This window comes from Lepidochelys kempii, chromosome 8, assembly GCF_965140265.1.
Source record: "Lepidochelys kempii isolate rLepKem1 chromosome 8, rLepKem1.hap2, whole genome shotgun sequence".
Lineage (NCBI taxonomy): Eukaryota > Metazoa > Chordata > Testudines > Cheloniidae > Lepidochelys > Lepidochelys kempii.
Window position 1 is genome coordinate 2,177,493 of NC_133263.1, and position 18,498 is coordinate 2,195,990.

Genomic DNA, 18,498 nt, shown 5'->3' on the forward strand with positions numbered 1-18,498 from the left:
CCTCTTGGATCTGATGGCAGAACTGTGGCCTTAAAGGTACATGTACTGGGCGCAGGTGTACAGCTAGATAAGGGCCTGATCCAGCTCCCACCCTTAAGGTCTATTTAGTTCAGTGAGAGTTTGATCAGTCCTGAAATGTAGTGTCATAGTTCATTTACCCAGTAAAGGTAGTTAACAAAGTACATCTCTTTCCCAACCTGTTTTCTTTGACAATAAAACCCAAAACCATTTCCCACTAAAATTAGGACAATTAGATGCAAAAATCCTCATGTGATTCAATGATAGGGTTATTCACACAGACGGGAAAAGAGGGTCCTTAAAAATTGTGTAAGATTAATATGGGGAAGGAGAAAGAGATCCTTGTTAAGAAAAATAACATAAGACACATGCAACCAACACGTTAAGAAAAAGGTATTTTATTTACACAACTGCTATAGTTCCTTAAGAACAATATATACCATCTTTATTTGAAAGGGTCAGTCTTCTTTCAAATACAAGAACTGCATAATGCAGGACTGTCAGTAATGCAAAACAGCAGTCACACATGACACTTCTATAGTGCAGGCTCAAGCAGCGCAAGTAAATTATACTTTAAAAACAGTATGGCTGAATATTATAATTGAAACACAGTGTTTGCACTTTGACAAGGTTAACTAGAACAGAACAAGGGTTTTGTTCATGCTTTAGTAGGAATGTGACTCTCATTTGAGGTTTACACCCTTTATCGGGTTAGGAGAATTTTTCTTCAGGCAGACTGCTTTTCACTTAAACAAGGTTGGATTTCTTTCCCTCTGTAATTTTGTCTTTTGTATTCCGGTAATCCACTGCTTTATAGTATAAGTTTGCACACAGGTATATATGTGCCTTAGAGATGGTGCTTTCCAATCTTGAACTGTCTTGCACAAAGAAACACTGACCTACTAATATATACCAAAATTAGACAGCTTGTATTTTATAGTCTTAAATAGTGGAATGGGAGAGGGAGACTGTTTCTAAGACAGAGGGGAAAGAGGACTGATAGAATTCAGAGAATGCCAAGACTAGCTCCTTACTCAACCTTTTTGGTCTAAACAATTGTTTTTCCAGTTTCAGAATGGTGTTGCTCTTTAATGGTTATGGGGGTATTATGGCAGCAATGAAAGAGAAAGTATTTTAAATAACACCGGAAATGAATGCAAGAAAAAGTAACTTATTTCTCTTTGAGCTTATTGCTGTGATCTTAAAAAAAAAAAAAAAATTAGAACAAACCAACTGGAAGACCAAGTATAAGCAGTCATTCTGGTGTTTGAGTCAGTGTCCAGCACTATTGTGTTCTAGCAGAAAAGCAAGGAAAAGTCCAAAGATCTCAAATTATGTTTCCTTCAGTTCAGTGCCACAAGAGTTTATTAAAGCTATTGTCCTTGCTTCTTTGAAAGGTACCTGAAAGAAACAAAACAAATTATTTTTAACAAAATAAAATGGGGGGGAGGGGAGAATGTTAGTTAGTACACAAGCTGTCATAAATATAAAGGGAAGGTTAACCATCTTTCTGTATACAGTGCTATAAAATCCCTTCTGGCCAGAGGCAAAACCCTTTCACCTGTAAAGGGTTAAGAAGCTAAGGTAACCTAGCTGGCACGTGACCCAAATGACCAATGAGAGGACAAGATACTTTCAAATCTGGAGGGGGGGGGGAACAAAGGGTTTTTCTGTCTGTGTGATGCTTTTGCCGGGACCAGATCAGGAAGGCAGCCTCAGAACTTCTGTTAAGTTAGTAAGTAATCCTAGCTAGAAATGCGTTAGATTTCCTTTTGTTTTTCCTCAGCCTCAAATCTGGCTAATTCCAACTTCTGTTGAACAGTGCAGTCTGTCATCCTAACCTCTCTGTTTTTAACTAACTTTACACCTGAGAGTTAGGAAAAAAAACCAAAAAAAACCCCCAAAAACCTGACTTGTAAAATTTTGCTGTGCTGTAACCCGATAGCTGTTTTCAACCTACAGAAAAATCCTTTTGTTATGCCTGCTGCTCTGTCCCCCAGGCAGACACACAGAATCTATCGCTGCAATCACCTTTTACAAAACTGGCTTTTAAAATCCTGCTGTGCTTCTAGTTCAAAACGATCCCACCACCCTGCCACCATGTCAAGGTTCCTTCCCCACTCTGAACTCTAGGATACAGATGTGGGGACCTGCATGCGAGATCCTCTAAACTTATTCTTACCAGCTCAGGTTAAAACTTTCCCAAGGTACAAACTTTGCCTTGTCCTTGAACCGTATGCTGCCACCACCAAGCGTTTTAAACAAAGAACAGGGAAAGAGCCCACTTGGAGATGTCTTCCCCCAAAATATCCCCCCAAGCCCTACACCCTCTTTCCTGGGGAAGGCTTGATAAGAATCCTCACAAATTTGTACAGGTGAACACAGACCCAAACCCTTGGATCTTAAGAACAATGAAAAATCAATCAGGTTCTTAAAAGGAGAATTTTAATTAAAGAAAAGGTAAAATAATCACCTCTGTAAAATCAGGATGGTAAATACCTTACAGGGTAATCAGATTCAAAACATAGAGAATCCCTCTAGGCAAAACCTTAGTTACAAAAAGACACAAAAACAGGAATATATATATTCCATCCAGCACAGCTTATTTTACCAGCCTTTACACACAAGGAAATCTAACGCATTTCTAGCTAGATTACTTACTAACTTAACAGAAGTCCTGAGACTGCCTTCCTGATCTGGTCCCGGCAAAATCATCACACAGACAGAAAAACCCTTTGTTCCCCCCCCCTCCAGATTTGAAAGTATCTTGTCCTCTCATTGGTCATTTGGGTCAGGTGCTAGCTAGGTTACCATAGCTTCTTAACCCTTTATAGGTGAAAGGGTTTTGCCTCTGGCCAGGAGGAATTTTATAGCACTGTATACAGAAAGGTGGTTACCCTTCCCTTTATATTTATGACACGAGCTCTTTTATAATGACACTGCTTAAGAACCAGCATGCCTTTGAATGACTTATTACAAATGGAATGATTCAAGACCTATGATCATTAATGCACTGGGTGATGGAAAGGTGGTGGTTAGAGGCAGCTTTCAAGATTTCACCATCATTCCCCTCTGTGAAAAGTAGATTTCCTACAATCCAACACAGACATGGTTACTATTTTTGAAAGTAACAACTAACTAAATATACAAACACGTTTAAATGAAATTTCAGTTCATCAGAAATTACCTGAATAGCTCTCTCTCTAAGTTCTTTTGGTCTAAACATTCTGCTGTTAGGAGTCTGACAAATTCTGATGGAAGATGCCTTTAAACATTAAGGTTTTGATGACCATTCATTAAAGAGTAAGGCCATTCAATTACTCCACTTTTAGCAAGCTCCTCTCAAAGCTCAGGGCACTTGTATAAAAGATTATGAGGAAGACTTTCAAAAGCACAAATGAGAGTTAGTTGCCCAACTTCCCAATGACTTTCAATGGAAGTTAGGCACTTACCTGCCTTTTATGCCTTTGAAAATCTCCCCCCAAAGGCTATATGGCCTTAATACTTTATTGCCCAAACCTGGTGCACAACATAACCCCTCTGCATTGCATAAACCCTCATTAACAATTAAGAACCTCATTATATACAGTGATCCACATTTAACCACCTCCAACTCTTTAATCATATGTTCTGAAAAAAGACTGTAATATGCCCTGAAGGTTAATAAAGTTAGACTGTCAGACTGGGGGTGAGAAGAGAAGGACTTCCAGGCCCTCTGATTGAGAACACCCTAACCTCCATACCCCACTATAGAGCAGTTAGGTTGAACACTTCCACTGACCACAACTGCTATAGTATCACATGGAACAAGAGGTGCTCACCCAAACTGTCAGGTCCCAAACCATTTAGTGGGTTAGGTCATAAATCAAAGCCTTAAGTTCTAACCAAAAACTAGAGACCCATCCCATCTCAAGTTGAAGTGTGTGTAGCAGTGCAGTTTTTCCTTCCAGGTAATTTTAAAGCAGGATATGGTATTTAGGGATGATGGGAGGGAGAAAACTTGACATAGTCCTTACCTTTCCCAGTGTTTGTGATTCAGTTCCAAAAAGTCATCTAATTTTGCTATTTCTTTGAGGTACTGAGTAAGCTTTAAAAGCTCCTTGTCTTTATCCCGATTTAAATGTGCTTTCATAAAGGGTCTTATCTATTGAGAGACAGAAGTATAAGCATTTGCCTAACACAACACTTGCAATTCTCTCACATTTGGTTATTTGTGAATTAGGTATATTTTTTTATTATTTGTGAAGTAAGTATACTGTTCAGAGTAAGTTAGGCGTCCCTGCCACTCACTCATGTAAAGAGAAATCCCAGAAAAGTCTACACAAAAATAATCTGTATACAAACTATACCAACTAAGTCTTTTCCAGTATTATATAGAACAGGGTACTTTATAGGCTTTTAATTCTTGAGAGATCTCATCCTTCATGAAATGCCCACTGCTTAAACCAACTAGAAAATAAAATTCTTGCTGTCTCATTTTTTTCAAACAGGAGCAAAGGAGGATACTCTTCATAATTACTTTCCCGCTAGTTAGTCCAGAAGTGCCTACAATCTGAAGCTCAGTTCACTAAAGTCTTAAGTTATGTGGTATGCATACTGCATTTGGAATCTGGACGCCTGGATGGCCATAACTGAGACATTTAAATGATCATTTCCACAAGTTTCTGTAGAAAACTTTCTACCTCATAGAAAGGAAGTCCCTTAAGTATCCATAACAGAACACTACTGTTACTTTTCTGTTCTCAGTCTGTTCCTGTTGCCATCTCACCACAGAGGTACAAAATTATAGTAAGAACTTAAGGTATTTTCCAGTCCCAGATCAATCTGCTGCTATTCTAGCTTGAACATGTCTATTACAGGTTATTTGACTTCTGAGTTAGTTAAAGGGACAGAGTCAAATACAAGTCAATTGAAGCGTCAGGTATTGCGTCTTCCCCAAATTCCCCTGCTAGTTTGTGGCATTACATTTTTCCCTACCATTTTTCTCTCCCCTATTATTCTGTGAAAGACGCCCCCACACACACCACCAAAAAGGGGGTGGAGAGAGGAACAAAGTAAAAATAACTGCACAAAACAAAACTGAAAAGGAAGTTTTGTGTCTCAGTAATCTCTGGTGTTGCTTGTAACAATAGAGGGTTCAAAAAACTTAAATGATTTTGAGTTGACTGTGACCTTTTAAAGGAGCTGTGAAACTCATTCCAAATCTCGCTATCTACTTGTATCATAAGCTTTTAGACAATCAGTGAAGCCCAAGTGGAGTGGCTGATTAAATTCTTTTGCCTTAGGTTGAAAATCTGATCTTGATTCCCTCTCCTCCAACATCCTCTCTCAACAACCACCTCCAATTTGTCTTGCTGTCAATATAATCTGGGCTGTAACACATTTGTGCTGTACCCCCGTGAACAAGTAATGATACTGTTCTGTCAGTCTCGCACTTCATCACGTCTCCCTCTAGTCAGACTCAACGGTCAAGCGATTTGCACTGGTCTGCCACAATTTCTAACACAACCAGATAGATTTTACAACAACAAGGGATGTAAGAATAGTTTTCAGTTCCTTGAACTTTGTGGCATTACCTCAACAACATGTCTCATCCAACACAAACATTTTACTAGGGTGACAGCTTCTTTGGAAAAAGAAGGCTTTAATATAGCTTTGCTGACAATTGCCTTAGTCTTGGTATGTGTTATACCTTTGCCTCATTTTAGCCACTCACCATTCTTCCCCCTCTACTTTACTAATAGCATTTTGCCATACACTTCTCTTAGGATTTTGCCCTGGAGGAATATCCTTGGGCAGTCCTGTCACAGAAAGAGCATTGATAATCTTCTGCTTCCCAAAACAGTGCACATTTCTTACTGAAAATTTCATACAATTTCACCCATCATATGTCCGTGTGCAAACATCTTGGAGTCCTATTTCTTAGACTGACAAGATTTTTTTTCCTCATGAACAACACGAGTTTAACAAGTTTAACCCATTATCAGAAATTCAAGCAGTGTTCTTTCTATTTACTGAATCAACATCAATAAAGAGGAGTCTGAAAACAAGTTAGTTGGCAATTTTGTTCCGTATGATAACTTGCATTTCTGCAGTACCACTGATTTCATAGGAGCAGGACCTTTTTTATATTGGCATACCTCTGATAAAGTATAGCAACAAGATATTTAATGTCATATATCCTATGTTTGTACAGCACCAAGCACAGTGGGGCCTAATCTGATTGGTCTTTAGTCTTCCTACTTCATTTCAGTAGTCTAAATGTTTCTACTTTAACAGTAAATCAAAATACCATATTCAGTACATCTCCCTTACTACTAAAAAGCAATTATCTAGTCCAAATAGTTGTTTTGTTTTTAAACTATCAAATATGCATTGTGTTTTGTTCATCAACATCTCACAGTAGTTTAAAAACACAGTAAAGAAATACAGAAAGCAGCTATAAGAAGTCAATTTACTTTCATTTGTTGCTGCTTTGCTAATAATTTCATTGAAAGTTACCTTTAGTCCATTTTGTGGGTTCATTAGAAAGTTTCGTCCAATATCATCAAACATGATAGTATTTTTCTTGTTGTAAAATTCCGAAAATTTGCCCCATATAACACCAAGAGGTTTCACCTGCAAATAGAAGTGTGTAAGAGTTACCTGAGGTAAAACACATGATGTAAAGATTGCAAGAGATGTGGAAATCATACCATCAGTATTGCAACTTTACTGTACTTTTCACTTATCCTTTTGCTGAAGAATTAGCAGGTGCATGCAGTCTATTGTCTTCAATATAGTACTTCAAAATTACTCATTAAATGTATATCGTGAAAAGTAGTCTTGTGACACAAATGAATGTTCTCCTAATAGCCCTATTTATTAGTTGTTTGACCGCCACATTGTCTATTATAACCAAAGAACGACTGTAAATTCAAAATGCTACAGCGAGATTGTTCTTCCCAGTCCCCCTTCCTGAACTTCAGGTGGTTTTTAGGATTTTCTTATGTGCAAGTCCCAACACAAACAAAAATATATAAAGGGGGTTCCGATCACCAGCTATTTTAAAAGAGAAAAAACTTTGCTGTTTAAAAGGAGGAAAGCCATTAATCTAGGAAATACAAAATGATTCTTACATCTATTAGTCCTCTCCTTGGAGTGTGCACCGTTATCATGGCAGCACTGTCCAACATGAAGGTTATCTTGTAGTTTGCATTTGTACTCACTCCCAGCTCCTGGGTAACAGAGATTAATAATTGAAATTCCAGACAGACAGTTTTACTGCTATCAATTAAAAACTTTGATTGCAACACATTATATTTGTGAAGGGGTCAGCGGCGGAGGATGAATGGAGACATGCAAAAAATAGATTTCTACTCTCCTATTCAGCGAGAATAAAGTACAGAATTCTACTAACAGAAAAAACTGGTGAGAGTGTAGTATTGCAATTCCTCGGGCCAAACTTCATAAACTGACATCAGAATAAAATCAGTGAGTTCAGTGAAGAGAGAAGATACAGAGAGCTTCTGACCCACCTCAGTATCATCCCTGTATCCACAACAAGCAAGAAGAGAAGAGGGGGCAATGTTCTCCAAAATTTCTAGATGATGTCGACCCCCGCTCAGTCTCTAGAGCTAAGTGTGTAACAAAGAGCGTGTGTTTTCCTTTCTTCAATTTGCTCCTGTTCCACATTATAGCCAGGCCCAACGACCAAGCAAATATGATAGTAGTCAACATGTGGGACAGTAAGTAAGTGCCTAATGAAAGGATCAGCCTTGCAACAGATGTGGCTCACCTTTTATAGACCTGGCCACTCCTGAAACAATGGGAGCACAGACAACTTAGATCATTTATAGAAAATAATCTTTGAGTAAATGACACTGCATCATTTCTATTTCAAATCCTTTCTTAAAACTATCATGTAACACTAAACTTTGCTATAATGTGTAAATTTTATTTATTCCTTTGTTGCACATACCAGAATTAAAATTCAGAACCATGCACCAAGTAAGCACAAACCATCCACTGCAACAGCTTTCCTTCAGACATCTAGCCACACCTGAATGCCTTGCTGTTATGTACAAAGTGAATCTTCTTACAAATGAAGAGTGCTCTCTACATAGATCAGTGTCAGTGTTATACCAAAGCAAAATGCTAAACAGCATCTGAATTCCATTTATGTGTGTGTGATAAGAATAAAATTGAACTGAGTTATTCTGCCTCATTTTTGTTGCTGCAGATGTTACCTCTGAGAACTAACAACGTGTGGTGGTCCTTTAAGGACAGCTCCAGAACTTTTTTCTGTTTCAGCCCTTTAAGGCCAGGTACTTTGGGGGTGGTTGTTCCCAAATGGAGGATGCAAACTGTAGGCTAGAAGCAACATAAGCTTGAAGCTATGGAAGGGGACAACTATACAAGAGAGGTCTTCTACTCAGTTTAGAGAGAGAAGCAGCAAACTGCTATCGGTGGGAATCAAGTGACCAAGATTGAGGCCTGGACCACAGTGGGGCTCCCAGCAGAGAAGGAAACCAGGAAGGCCTGAGTGTGAAGCAGATACAGCTGAGTTTAGACCAAATGACTGCTTTGCTATCCAGGACTACCTGCAGCCCATGGTAGAGGGAGATCACACAGGCGCCCCTGGGGCGCCGAGGTACCATCTAGAGGTAGTCTGGTTCTATCCCAGCAATCAAGGGGAGATTGTTGCATGTATCTAGGGAATGGGCTGTGGACAAAGAAAGGCAAATTATTGGTTTTCTGGATCTCTTATTTCATTAGACTTTCCTTTACCTATGACAGGACGATTGTTGGTTTTATCTAGAGTGCTGACCAACCAGAGAGGGGAAACTGAGGCAGCAGCTGCACCTCACATGAGTGGTAAGCAACCCTTTTACAAAGATATTTAATCATATATCCACATTGGTTTGAAACCATTTTTTAGTACCAGTGAACTGAAATGTAAACTCTCTGAAGTTTCCCTCGCAATAAACGCTAGCCAATAAAAAAATAAGAGCAGGAAAGTCTGACAGACTAATTTATCATAGTGAGGTACAATTGACCATAGTTAAGGATGGGTCATGTTTACCATTCTCACCCCAATTTCATTCATAACTCAAAGCTTTCATAGCTTTGCCTGAAGTTCTCGATCACTGATCTCTATCTGAAGCTGATTTATAAAAAGACCATGACTATTCTGAGCATAAGCAAAGTGGAAAATATACTTGTCCCAATTAAAAAAACACTCAAAAAATGGCAGCTACAAAGCCAAAACAGCAGAAGTACAAAAGGCATAAATCTGGAACTGAAACTGGTTTTGATTTGACTGAGTTTTGAGAATTTGAAAATTACAAAGCAAGCACACAGTAATTTTTACTAAGCTCACTAAGTGGATAGCTAAAGCTAGCTGCAAATATGTTCACAGCTAAGTCAGCTGTGCTGTCACTAGCTAATTGTCTATTGCGCTTAAATCAGTAAAGAACTGGATCTGAAAGGGCTCCTATGGACTTTGTAAGAGGCACAGGAGAGAGCAGAACTCCACCATTGGGGAAGGTGCAAGGAAAAAATGGGAGGGGTTCCCTCCTGCTGTTCTCTAGGATGCTACATGTGTATCTATGGACACTTAAAACTGCATTACATTTATGAAAAATAGTATTTGATATAATTACAGATTATATATACAAATGAGAGCAAAATCTGCATGACCAATCTAATCTCTAGCACCTCCTAGCTCATTTGTATGGAATTCTAAAATTAGGATTATTCTCAGTTTTGTGAGGGAGACTGTTTTAAAAACACTAGGAACTTTTAGAAAACCCAAACAGCTTTTTATCGCCCTGCCCACACTCCCTAACTGCTAGTATTGCTATATAAGCTGCTGAACACAGTCCGATTAAAGGTTTCAAACCCCTATCTACCAAATACTAACAACATAACAGAAACAAATGATATTTCCAGACATAACTTACTTTCATTTTAGCTTCAATCCACTTCATATTAGTAGCAGCTAAAACAAGGGGAGGGGGGAGAAGAACACTTTATCAAGATGAACCAGTGAAAGGTAAAGTTTCAGTTCTTTTAAACTATCATTTCTGTTTAACTGCTTGGTACAAGTTAAACTATCATTACATTTTCCCTCCACCACTGTCCTCAAGTTTGTTTCCTATATAAAATATTTAGTTGAAACTAATTCCTTTTAGCTTGAAAAAGCTAACAGACTAGATCAAATTCTGCACATACTTTAAAAGGCAGACTATTTAAACTAAATTAACCATTTTGCTGTAACATGATTAAAGCTAGATTAAAAAAAATTAGACCGTAGCTCAGCTCGAGACAAGCCTCAACCTGCGAGAAGACAGGAAACCAACTGGTGTGTTAGGGCAAATTAGTGACCACCCTGTAATAATGGCAGAGTTTTGCTTGTTTCCTGCCCCACTCTGCTGATGAATACGCTTTATCTATTGGCTGCTTTGGGATATATGCACATCATCAAGCAGCGTATGGGTGTTTAACATACATCTTGATCCCTTCAATTACTTGTTAATCTGTACAAAGTAATATTCGATATTGTTTTATACCCTGTTCATTTCTTCACCACATTCATTTATTTGCCTGGGCAGTATACTGTGTTTAGCTACATAGAATCATAGAATCTCAGGGTTGGAAGGGACCTCAGGAGGTCATCTAGTCCAACCCCCTGCTCAAAGCAGGGCCAATCCCCAATTTTTGCCCCAGATCCCTAAGTGGCCCCCTCAAGGATTGAACTCACAAGCCTGGGTTTAGCAGGCCAACGCTCAAACCACTGAGCTATCACATGAGGTCTACCATCTTTCTAAAAATAGATCTAATCACTACTGAGCATGAACCGACTACTCACTCAGGGATTAAATTCAATACAGCCAAAATTAAGGTATTGCATAAGGTTTTACAATAAACAGCAAAAGATGCAATTATATTTAACAACTTTACTGCAGCATCCCACATGCTAAACAATTCACAAGATTTTCATTTGGTAAAGAAAATAACTTACACCAAATTACAATATCATAATCTTCATATGCAGACGTCAGGAATTCATGAAGGTATGGCCTCATTAACTCTACCCCAGTTTCTGCACATGACCTATGGTCTGAGAGGAAAACAAACAACTCATTATTAGTTTAGCATATTTTTTGTTAAATCCAATTCCTGTATGGGCCCCATCAATGAAACACCCAACACTTCAAAAAAACAATGAATAAATTCTCCTAAATCCTATTATACAGGGAAGTTGTATCCCCACTCTGGGAACTAAAGCAGAGAGACTGTAGCTTGCCCAAGCCTGTGGCAGAACCAAAAATGTAACATAGGTTCCCTCAGACAGAGTCCAGTTAACCATAGGACCATTTTTCCTCCTTTATTTCAAAAGGCAATATTTGTGACCATGTGCCTTAATGATTCTTACTGTCAAACACATAAACATAACAGTCTGCCTTCATTAGAAAATGGCTTCCTGTGAAACTCTCATTATTACAGCACCTTCAACTCATGTTCTTACTAATGACTTGAATTCTGATCCTGGATTACCAACATCTCACACATAATTTTTTAGGGGGTTGGAGGAAAGGAGAGAGAAAGATAATTGGCAAGGTTTAGAGTCAAACTCCATAATGTCCCCATATCCCAATACAGTCTGTGAAGTCATAAGAAAACACTGATCTCTCAGAGAAACCATTTTGGTAGTTTAAATATGCAATGCATTATGGAGTGGTGTTTCAAAACTCCATGGAGAATCAACACTGAACTAATCTCCTCTTACCAAAAAGAGAAACATTATCACCTACAGGTTGACTTTATCATATTTAAAATAAGTGTTTTTCCATTCACTGCCACCTCAATGCCTGGGACAGCATACAAAAGGAAAATTACACCGGACCCTCGCTAGAACACACGTCTATATAGCACAAATTCGCATATAATGCGGTTGCAGCCACGGATCCCAAATTTAAATTACTTTAATTGCAATTCATTTTAATGCGGTCCCTGCTATAATGCGGTACCGTGCATGGATCCCAAATCCCGTGTTTATGTATTGTGGCCTTAAATCAACAGTATTCAATGTTGATAAAGCACAAGGCTATTTTAAAAATAGTAGCAATGCAAGACAAAAAAACAGTACAAGGCAGCAGTATGGTGGTACAAGCAGATGGTATTAACTGTGACTTGTAAGGGGAAAAATACCTATCAAAGGCTAACATAGTAGTTAATGAACAGACTAATTTCTTAAAAAAAAAAAGTTTGATAACTTACCAAACAGTGTGTAATCAACATCTAGTACCAACAGCTTTTTCCCTTCCCTAGGAGGATTCAGAATTTCCACTTTGTACTCTTTGACTCTGCGGGAAATTTTTAGTAGGTTTTCTTCCCTAATACAACAGTACATACAGTTATAGTTAACAAGTGAGGACTGAACATTCAGCAACATTGCAATCTTTTCTTAAAATGGCTGTAACACACCTATTTTCTACTTCAACAACTTCTTCTTCAATATCAAAGTCATTGACTACATCATCATTGTCAGGGGGTGGTCCAAGGACATCCTCCTAGAAGGATGAAAAAATACAGCAGCATTAAAATAAACACAATTGAATCTCAGGATTTTGTTACAACACATTACAGGAAAAAGATAAAACTGCTTAATCTATATGCTTTTCATTTTAACAGTGGCACAATTAGTGAAACGTTTCAGAGGTGCTAGAAGCACATAACAGAGCTTATACTTAAGACTGATCACTACAGCAATTATAACAAGCAAATCTATTACAGTTCTACAGGGAAGTTCATTTTACACACAAGGCAGGAGCAGCAAAGTTGGTATGGTGCCATTATTCTTAAACTAACTAGTCTCTGGAACACTAGAATTTCAGTCACAATTAGGAAACACATGACAAAGTGTAGTTCATAATTTTATAGAAACAAATGGGCAAAAAGAAAATGTTTACCAAACTCTCTTCACGAGTTCCCATCATCATGATTTTAGTATTTGGTTTCAGTTTGAGAGCTCCGAGCTTAACATCATTGTCTGCAGGTTTGCCTACAATACAAGCAGATCATTGTTTTCGCACTGAAGTCGAGGGATTTCATTTGGTTTAAGATGACAGACCCATACTAAATACCATGTCATTGGAGCCTCAGTTTCCCTATGTCACTAACACGTTCAAGGATAGACTATTATTATGAACCTGTATTAATACAGAGTAATGCCAAACTGAAATAAAAAATTACTTATATTACAACAGTGCTTTGAATCTCCAATCAAGACAGGGGCTTCATTGCCCAGGTACTATACATAAAATCCCTCTCATACTTGCAGTTTACTTTTTTTTTTTTTAAAAAACTTTGACTGATGTGAAATTTCTGCAAATTATTTAAAAACAGGCATGATGTACCAATGCTAAGCAACATCCCATGACGCGTGACATCCCTGTGAACACACCCATCCAAAATCCATAGCCATTCGGGTGGGGAGGAGAGAGCTCCACTGGGGTATACAGCTTGGACACACAAAAGCAGATTCTTCCTCTGAGTTACGCAGCTCCACCAATAACTAATGTGAAGAATTACCTTTCATTTTAAGTCCAAGCAGCTTTTGGCGCTCTGGTAGCACTCCTGTAAGGCCTTTGAGAGATTGTTTAAGATCTAACACTGTATCATCTTCTGATAATGAGGTTATAGAATATTCCTGTCCACCCCATTTTATTATGAGAGAGAGAGACATCCTTGAAGCATATGTTCAGTATTACTGCCAGCAATATCTGCAAGAAGGGAAGGGACAAAGAGATGGTGATATTAAAAAAAATACAGAAGTGAGAAAAGCATTTAATTGGAAGGCAATTAAGTTTATACTTACAGTATTTTAAAAGCTGCAGTATTACTTAGGTTGTTTGTTTAAAGTTTTTAATTTTGTATGAACTGCAGCAGCTATGACCAAGTTTTAAAACTGAGGGATAAAGTGCAGAGCTAAAACTGGGGCCTGTAGTTACATTTGTATTGAATTTAGCAGTATTATATTCATTAAGGTGCTCCAACAATGCTGATTCAATGCACATCCAGCCCAGTCTATGCTAGTAGCACCCAACTATAGTAAAGCAGCGTCACAATCATAGTCACTGCAAATCTCAACTGCACTAAGGAACTATTAAGCAATGAGACTGTCAAGAGTGTGAGTTCTACACATGTAATTATGGAAGAACTACGTATAAATATATTTCTAATCTTGACAGTTAGATTTAAGCATTAGCCTTGCCTACTCATTTACACCATTACAGATGTGTAATACAACACACTCCAGGGCATATTTTATTGTGCCATTATCAAAGTAGGTGTGTGAAAACAAAGCCAAAGCACTTGCCCAGACAATGCAATTACATCATAATAAGTACCTTATAGTTCACTCAAAACAACCCTATTGTTGATTTACTTAGTATCATTTATACCAACTGTGTCCAAAACAGCTTACAGTTAAGTCACACACAGCAACATACAAATAGCAGAGGGAAAGAGAGATGAGTAGTATAGAGAAGGGAAGAAAACATGGTTTCTGTTGAGGTTTGAAAACGGGTGGAGAATCAGTGAGGGTACAAGGTCAAAGGAAGGCTGTTCCAGATTAGCAGGAGGGGAAGAGGAGAAGGCTCCTGTATCACCAGTGATAAACTGTCCCAAGGGACAAACAGAAGGTTGGCATTAGAAAGTGGAAAGAGCTGATGCACAGAAGTGCTGAGGACATCTACAGCAAGTGCATGGAAGTGTTTAAAAATAAGTAAGGCAAGTTGGAACTACAGACTGAAAAGAAATTGTCAGATGCTTTAAATCTGATTTTTTTTTTTCTATTTGATGCTCTCTCCAGTGTTCTACCTCAGAATTATCTGGATCTCAGCCGTACTAGTCGTATTGGAAAAACCCAGGAGGTGGGCAGGCGCATGCCCACCTACTGCTAAAGGCCCCTCCCCCAGCCTAGCGGGAGGGACCACTGGACCCAGGGACCAACTGATTGCGGGGGACAACTAATGAAAAACAGGGATCGGAGTGAAGGTCAAAGGTTCAAAATGAGGATACCGGATGGGGACACTAAGCAGAGAACCCCGGACCGTGCCCACTGCTCCTCAAAGCTGTTGAGGGAGCCAGCGGACGCTGCTCAGTGGAACTCTGCCCGGATGCATGAAACTAGGGAGGAACGGAAATAGGCCCCGCAGTCGCAGAGCACCCCCTCGTCTAACATCCTCCTCCTGGTATTATAGATGGTAACTTTGGCCAGAGCCAGGAGGAGGAAGTCCCGAGACCTCCTCGTCAACATGGGGCCACAGATAGGGTGTGCAAAAAGGAACAAGTGTGGGGAGAAGTGCAGCCATAACCTCAATAAGAGGTTCTGGAGGAGCCAGAATAGGGGCTGCAACCTGGCGCATTCAAGATAGGCGTGCGCCAGCAAAAGGGGAAGGCCTCAGGATGAACCGCGCCAGGTGCATGCCCGTGCTCACAGCTCCATGAAGGAGCCGTCAACTAATGTCTCCAGCGGGCCATGGGACCAAGGTGAAATAAAGGCTGGCCCACCGGGGCTCCTCACCCACTTTAGATGGAAGATAGTCCCGCCATTTGGTGTCGGGGCGGGACACGAGGGTGAGGAAATGCAGTGTATGGAGCACGAGCATGTACAGATGGTTTCTGGGTGCGGTTCGAAACTGGACTGGCTGCAAGGTATGCAGCCGGCTCGGAGTGTGGGAGCGGGGAGGCGGTGGGGGGCTCGCAGAACAGGGGCCCCTGGTTCCCACACGGGAAATTGAACCTGGGCCGCCTGGGTGAAAACCAGGAATCCTGACCACTAGACCACAAGGGATACTAGTGCTCACCACACCCTTGCTCTATTAGGCACAGGGAAGTAATTGTTCAATGACACCAATCAAATCAGATGAGGACAGAAGGCTTGTATAGTCCTGAGAATACCACAGTCCACACCTCCTCATTAACGCTCCTAACTGCCACATATACACAACTGAACAGGAGAGGTGATAAAAAAAATTGAGGGTTTTATTCTAAATCCTTCAAGACAGATATGCATCCAATATTATCCTGTATGGTCGCTCAAAAAGAAAAATTATTATTTGTATCAGAGTAGCACTTAGAGGCCCCTAGCAAACTCAGACCCCATGGCAGTAAGTGATGTACAAACACAGAGTAAGAGATGATCCCTGCCCAGAAGAGTTTACAGTCTAAGTACGCAAGAGAAAGAGCATATATCCCCATGTTCCAGATGAGAAAGTAGGCCCAGACAGAATAAGTGACTTGCCCAAGATCACACAGGGAACTGGGATTGAGCCATGAACTGAAACCAGATCTCTCACATGTCAGTCCTGTGCTTAACATACAAGATCAGCCTTCCTCTCTTGTACAGCCACTTAAGCAACCATCTATTGCTGCTGGAGTACACCACCTTCAGGTGCCTGGTATCAGAAGCAGATAACAGATCTGAATTAACTTCATCCACAGCCAAGAGATCATCAGTTATCAGAACCAATCAGCTTTCTCAAATGTGCCCAGGATGGGCCTAGAAGGAAACAGCTGGATCAAAGAGAGCAAAGGACTTCATGCACTGCTGAAGCTACATCAGCTTCCTCAAGAATCTTCCATTAAAAAAATTAAAGTGCGATAAACCTGCAGCATCAAGAGATTTTATTGGGCATAGGTCTAGTAGTCATTTATTTAGCAACAGCTAGCATCATGCCCTCCAAAAGTGACCCCAGCACCTTCCCATTGGTCTTCACTAGCTGAGAGGAACTAGGTTCTAATTCAGATTGTGTCTGCATGTCACCCAGCACCCCCTGAACTTCAGTGAGCAACACTGGGGGAAACTTGGTCTCAGATGACTTGCCACCCCCCTCCCCCAAGACAAACAGCGCTGTCCAAATCCAAAGGCTCTTATCTGGAAAGTGAGAGAGCGCACCTCACTGTCAGGAACACTCAGCTCTGCTAGTGGATGCAAACAGATTAACCAGCTTGTTCGCCACCCAGAAGAATGTTTCCAGTTAGAAATTCAGATGTTATGGTGGAGATAAAGCTCTCTGCATCTTGCACAGCTGCAAAAGTTCTGTTTTGGTCAAACTCAGAATGACTTCCATTGCTAGCGCTCCATAGTCTCCCTTTCACTTCACCTATCATAGGTCTTCTGTATACCAGGGCTCTGAGGAGTCACAGCTTAGACCATTATTCAGAAATGGAAGACAAGACACGAGGGCCTACCAAGCTAGTAGGGGCCAGTGGGCCTACTCTAACTAGGCTCCTACAACCAAGGCTCGTGACCGCTCTCATTTTTCCTTAATGCAACAGACACATGCTTGCAGCCCAAAGGCAGGGGAGAGTTTCTAAACCTGCGGGTTAGCAACTCCCACCGCCTGCACACTGAGATACCATCCCACCGCCCACAGTGACCGCCTCGCCCCAGGCCGCCATGTCAGCCCGTCTCCCCGGCACGCCGCAGGCCCGCACCACGAGCGGCGAGGCTACCGCCCCCCATCACCGGCGTGCCCGGGGCCTCGCCACGCGCCGTGCCGCCGGCCCCCCGCGGCCCGTCCCGCGGCCCGCAGGCCCTCGCCAGCCAGGGCGATGGCTGGTGCCCTGCAGCCAGCGGCATCGGGGGCGCACCTGTGGCACCCACCCAGCTCAGTCCAGCCACGGCGCTGCCCCCCCGCCCGCCGGGCACGGTCCGTGAGGAAGAAGCGGCCCCCCCCCGCTGCATCCCCACGGAGCGGTGTGGGAGAGGGATCCCAGTCCCGACTGCGGGCGGCCGCAAAGGGCCCTTCGCCCCCTCACTCACCCTGGGTAACGGAACCGGCACTTTCCCGGTACCGGCCACACCGGAAGCGGAACTTGCCGTCACCCCCGCGACCCGGAAGTAGTAGTGGAGAAGGACCCGGATGTGGCTGGACAGGCGTCAGGACTGGGCCATCCACTTCCCGCCGCCGAGCGCGCGCAGCCCACCGGTAACCCGGATGTGCGCGCGGCACCACCTGGGCAAGGGGCCTCGGCACAGTGCGCGTGCGCCCTCGAGTCTCGACGGGACGAGAGCGGGGGCAGGGGCGTCGGGCGAGAGACAAGGAGCTGAAGGGGGGGGGGGCCGGCCTGGGTGGCGGTGGGAGGGGCTGCAGCGCTGAAGGGGACCCAGGGTGGCTGGGCCTTTGGGGTGAGCCTCCCGGGTCGGGGGGCGCTGAAGGGCTAGGCCCCCGGGGAGGGGCGCTGAAGGGCAGGGAAGGGAGGCCTAGGCCCCCGGGGAGGGGGGCACTCTGAGGGGGAGGATGCTCGGCCCCCGGGGAGGGGGGGGGCTCCGAAGGGCAGGGGGAGGGGGGCACTCTGAGGGGGAGGATGCTTGGCCCCCGGGGAGGGGGGGGGGCTCCGAAGGGCAGGGGGAGGGGGGCACTCTGAGGGGGAGGATGCTCGGCCCCCGGGGAGGGGGGGGCTCCGAAGGGCAGGGGGAAGGGG

The 18,498-nt window shown here is 42.1% G+C and overlaps 1 protein-coding gene across 2 annotated transcripts; it reads right to left on the reverse strand.

The window, feature by feature from the left end:
- Positions 1-400: 400 nt before the first annotated feature.
- Positions 401-17,937, reverse strand: UBLCP1 (ubiquitin like domain containing CTD phosphatase 1). Of its 2 annotated transcripts, none has more exons than XM_073355190.1 (11): positions 17,837-17,937; positions 13,597-13,787; positions 12,975-13,066; positions 12,490-12,575; positions 12,283-12,398; positions 11,024-11,122; positions 9,963-10,000; positions 7,137-7,235; positions 6,520-6,636; positions 4,035-4,162; positions 401-1,419 (listed from the first exon to the last, which is right to left on the reverse strand). In XM_073355190.1, the coding sequence occupies exons 2-11, from the start codon at positions 13,748-13,750 to the stop codon at positions 1,392-1,394; spliced, it is 957 nt and encodes a 318-aa protein (XP_073211291.1). In that variant the 5' UTR covers positions 13,751-13,787; positions 17,837-17,937; the 3' UTR covers positions 401-1,391. The 2 variants fall into 2 exon arrangements, with proteins under 2 accessions (XP_073211291.1, XP_073211292.1); XM_073355191.1 differs by lacking the exon at positions 17,837-17,937 and adding an exon at positions 13,883-14,076.
- Between the last annotated feature and the right edge of the window lie 561 nt (positions 17,938-18,498).

Coding starts and splice junctions, on each gene's coding strand:
- UBLCP1 (XM_073355190.1), bottom strand. CDS start 13,750: ATGTCTCTCTCTCTCATAATAAAATGGGGTGGACAGGAATATTCTATA. Junction 7,236..9,962: donor GGATTGAAGCTAAAATGAAA/GTAAGTTATGTC, acceptor TCTGTTACCCAG/GAGCTGGGAGTGAGTACAAA. Junction 1,420..4,034: donor AATCACAAACACTGGGAAAG/GTAAGGACTATG, acceptor TGTTTCTTTCAG/GTACCTTTCAAAGAAGCAAG.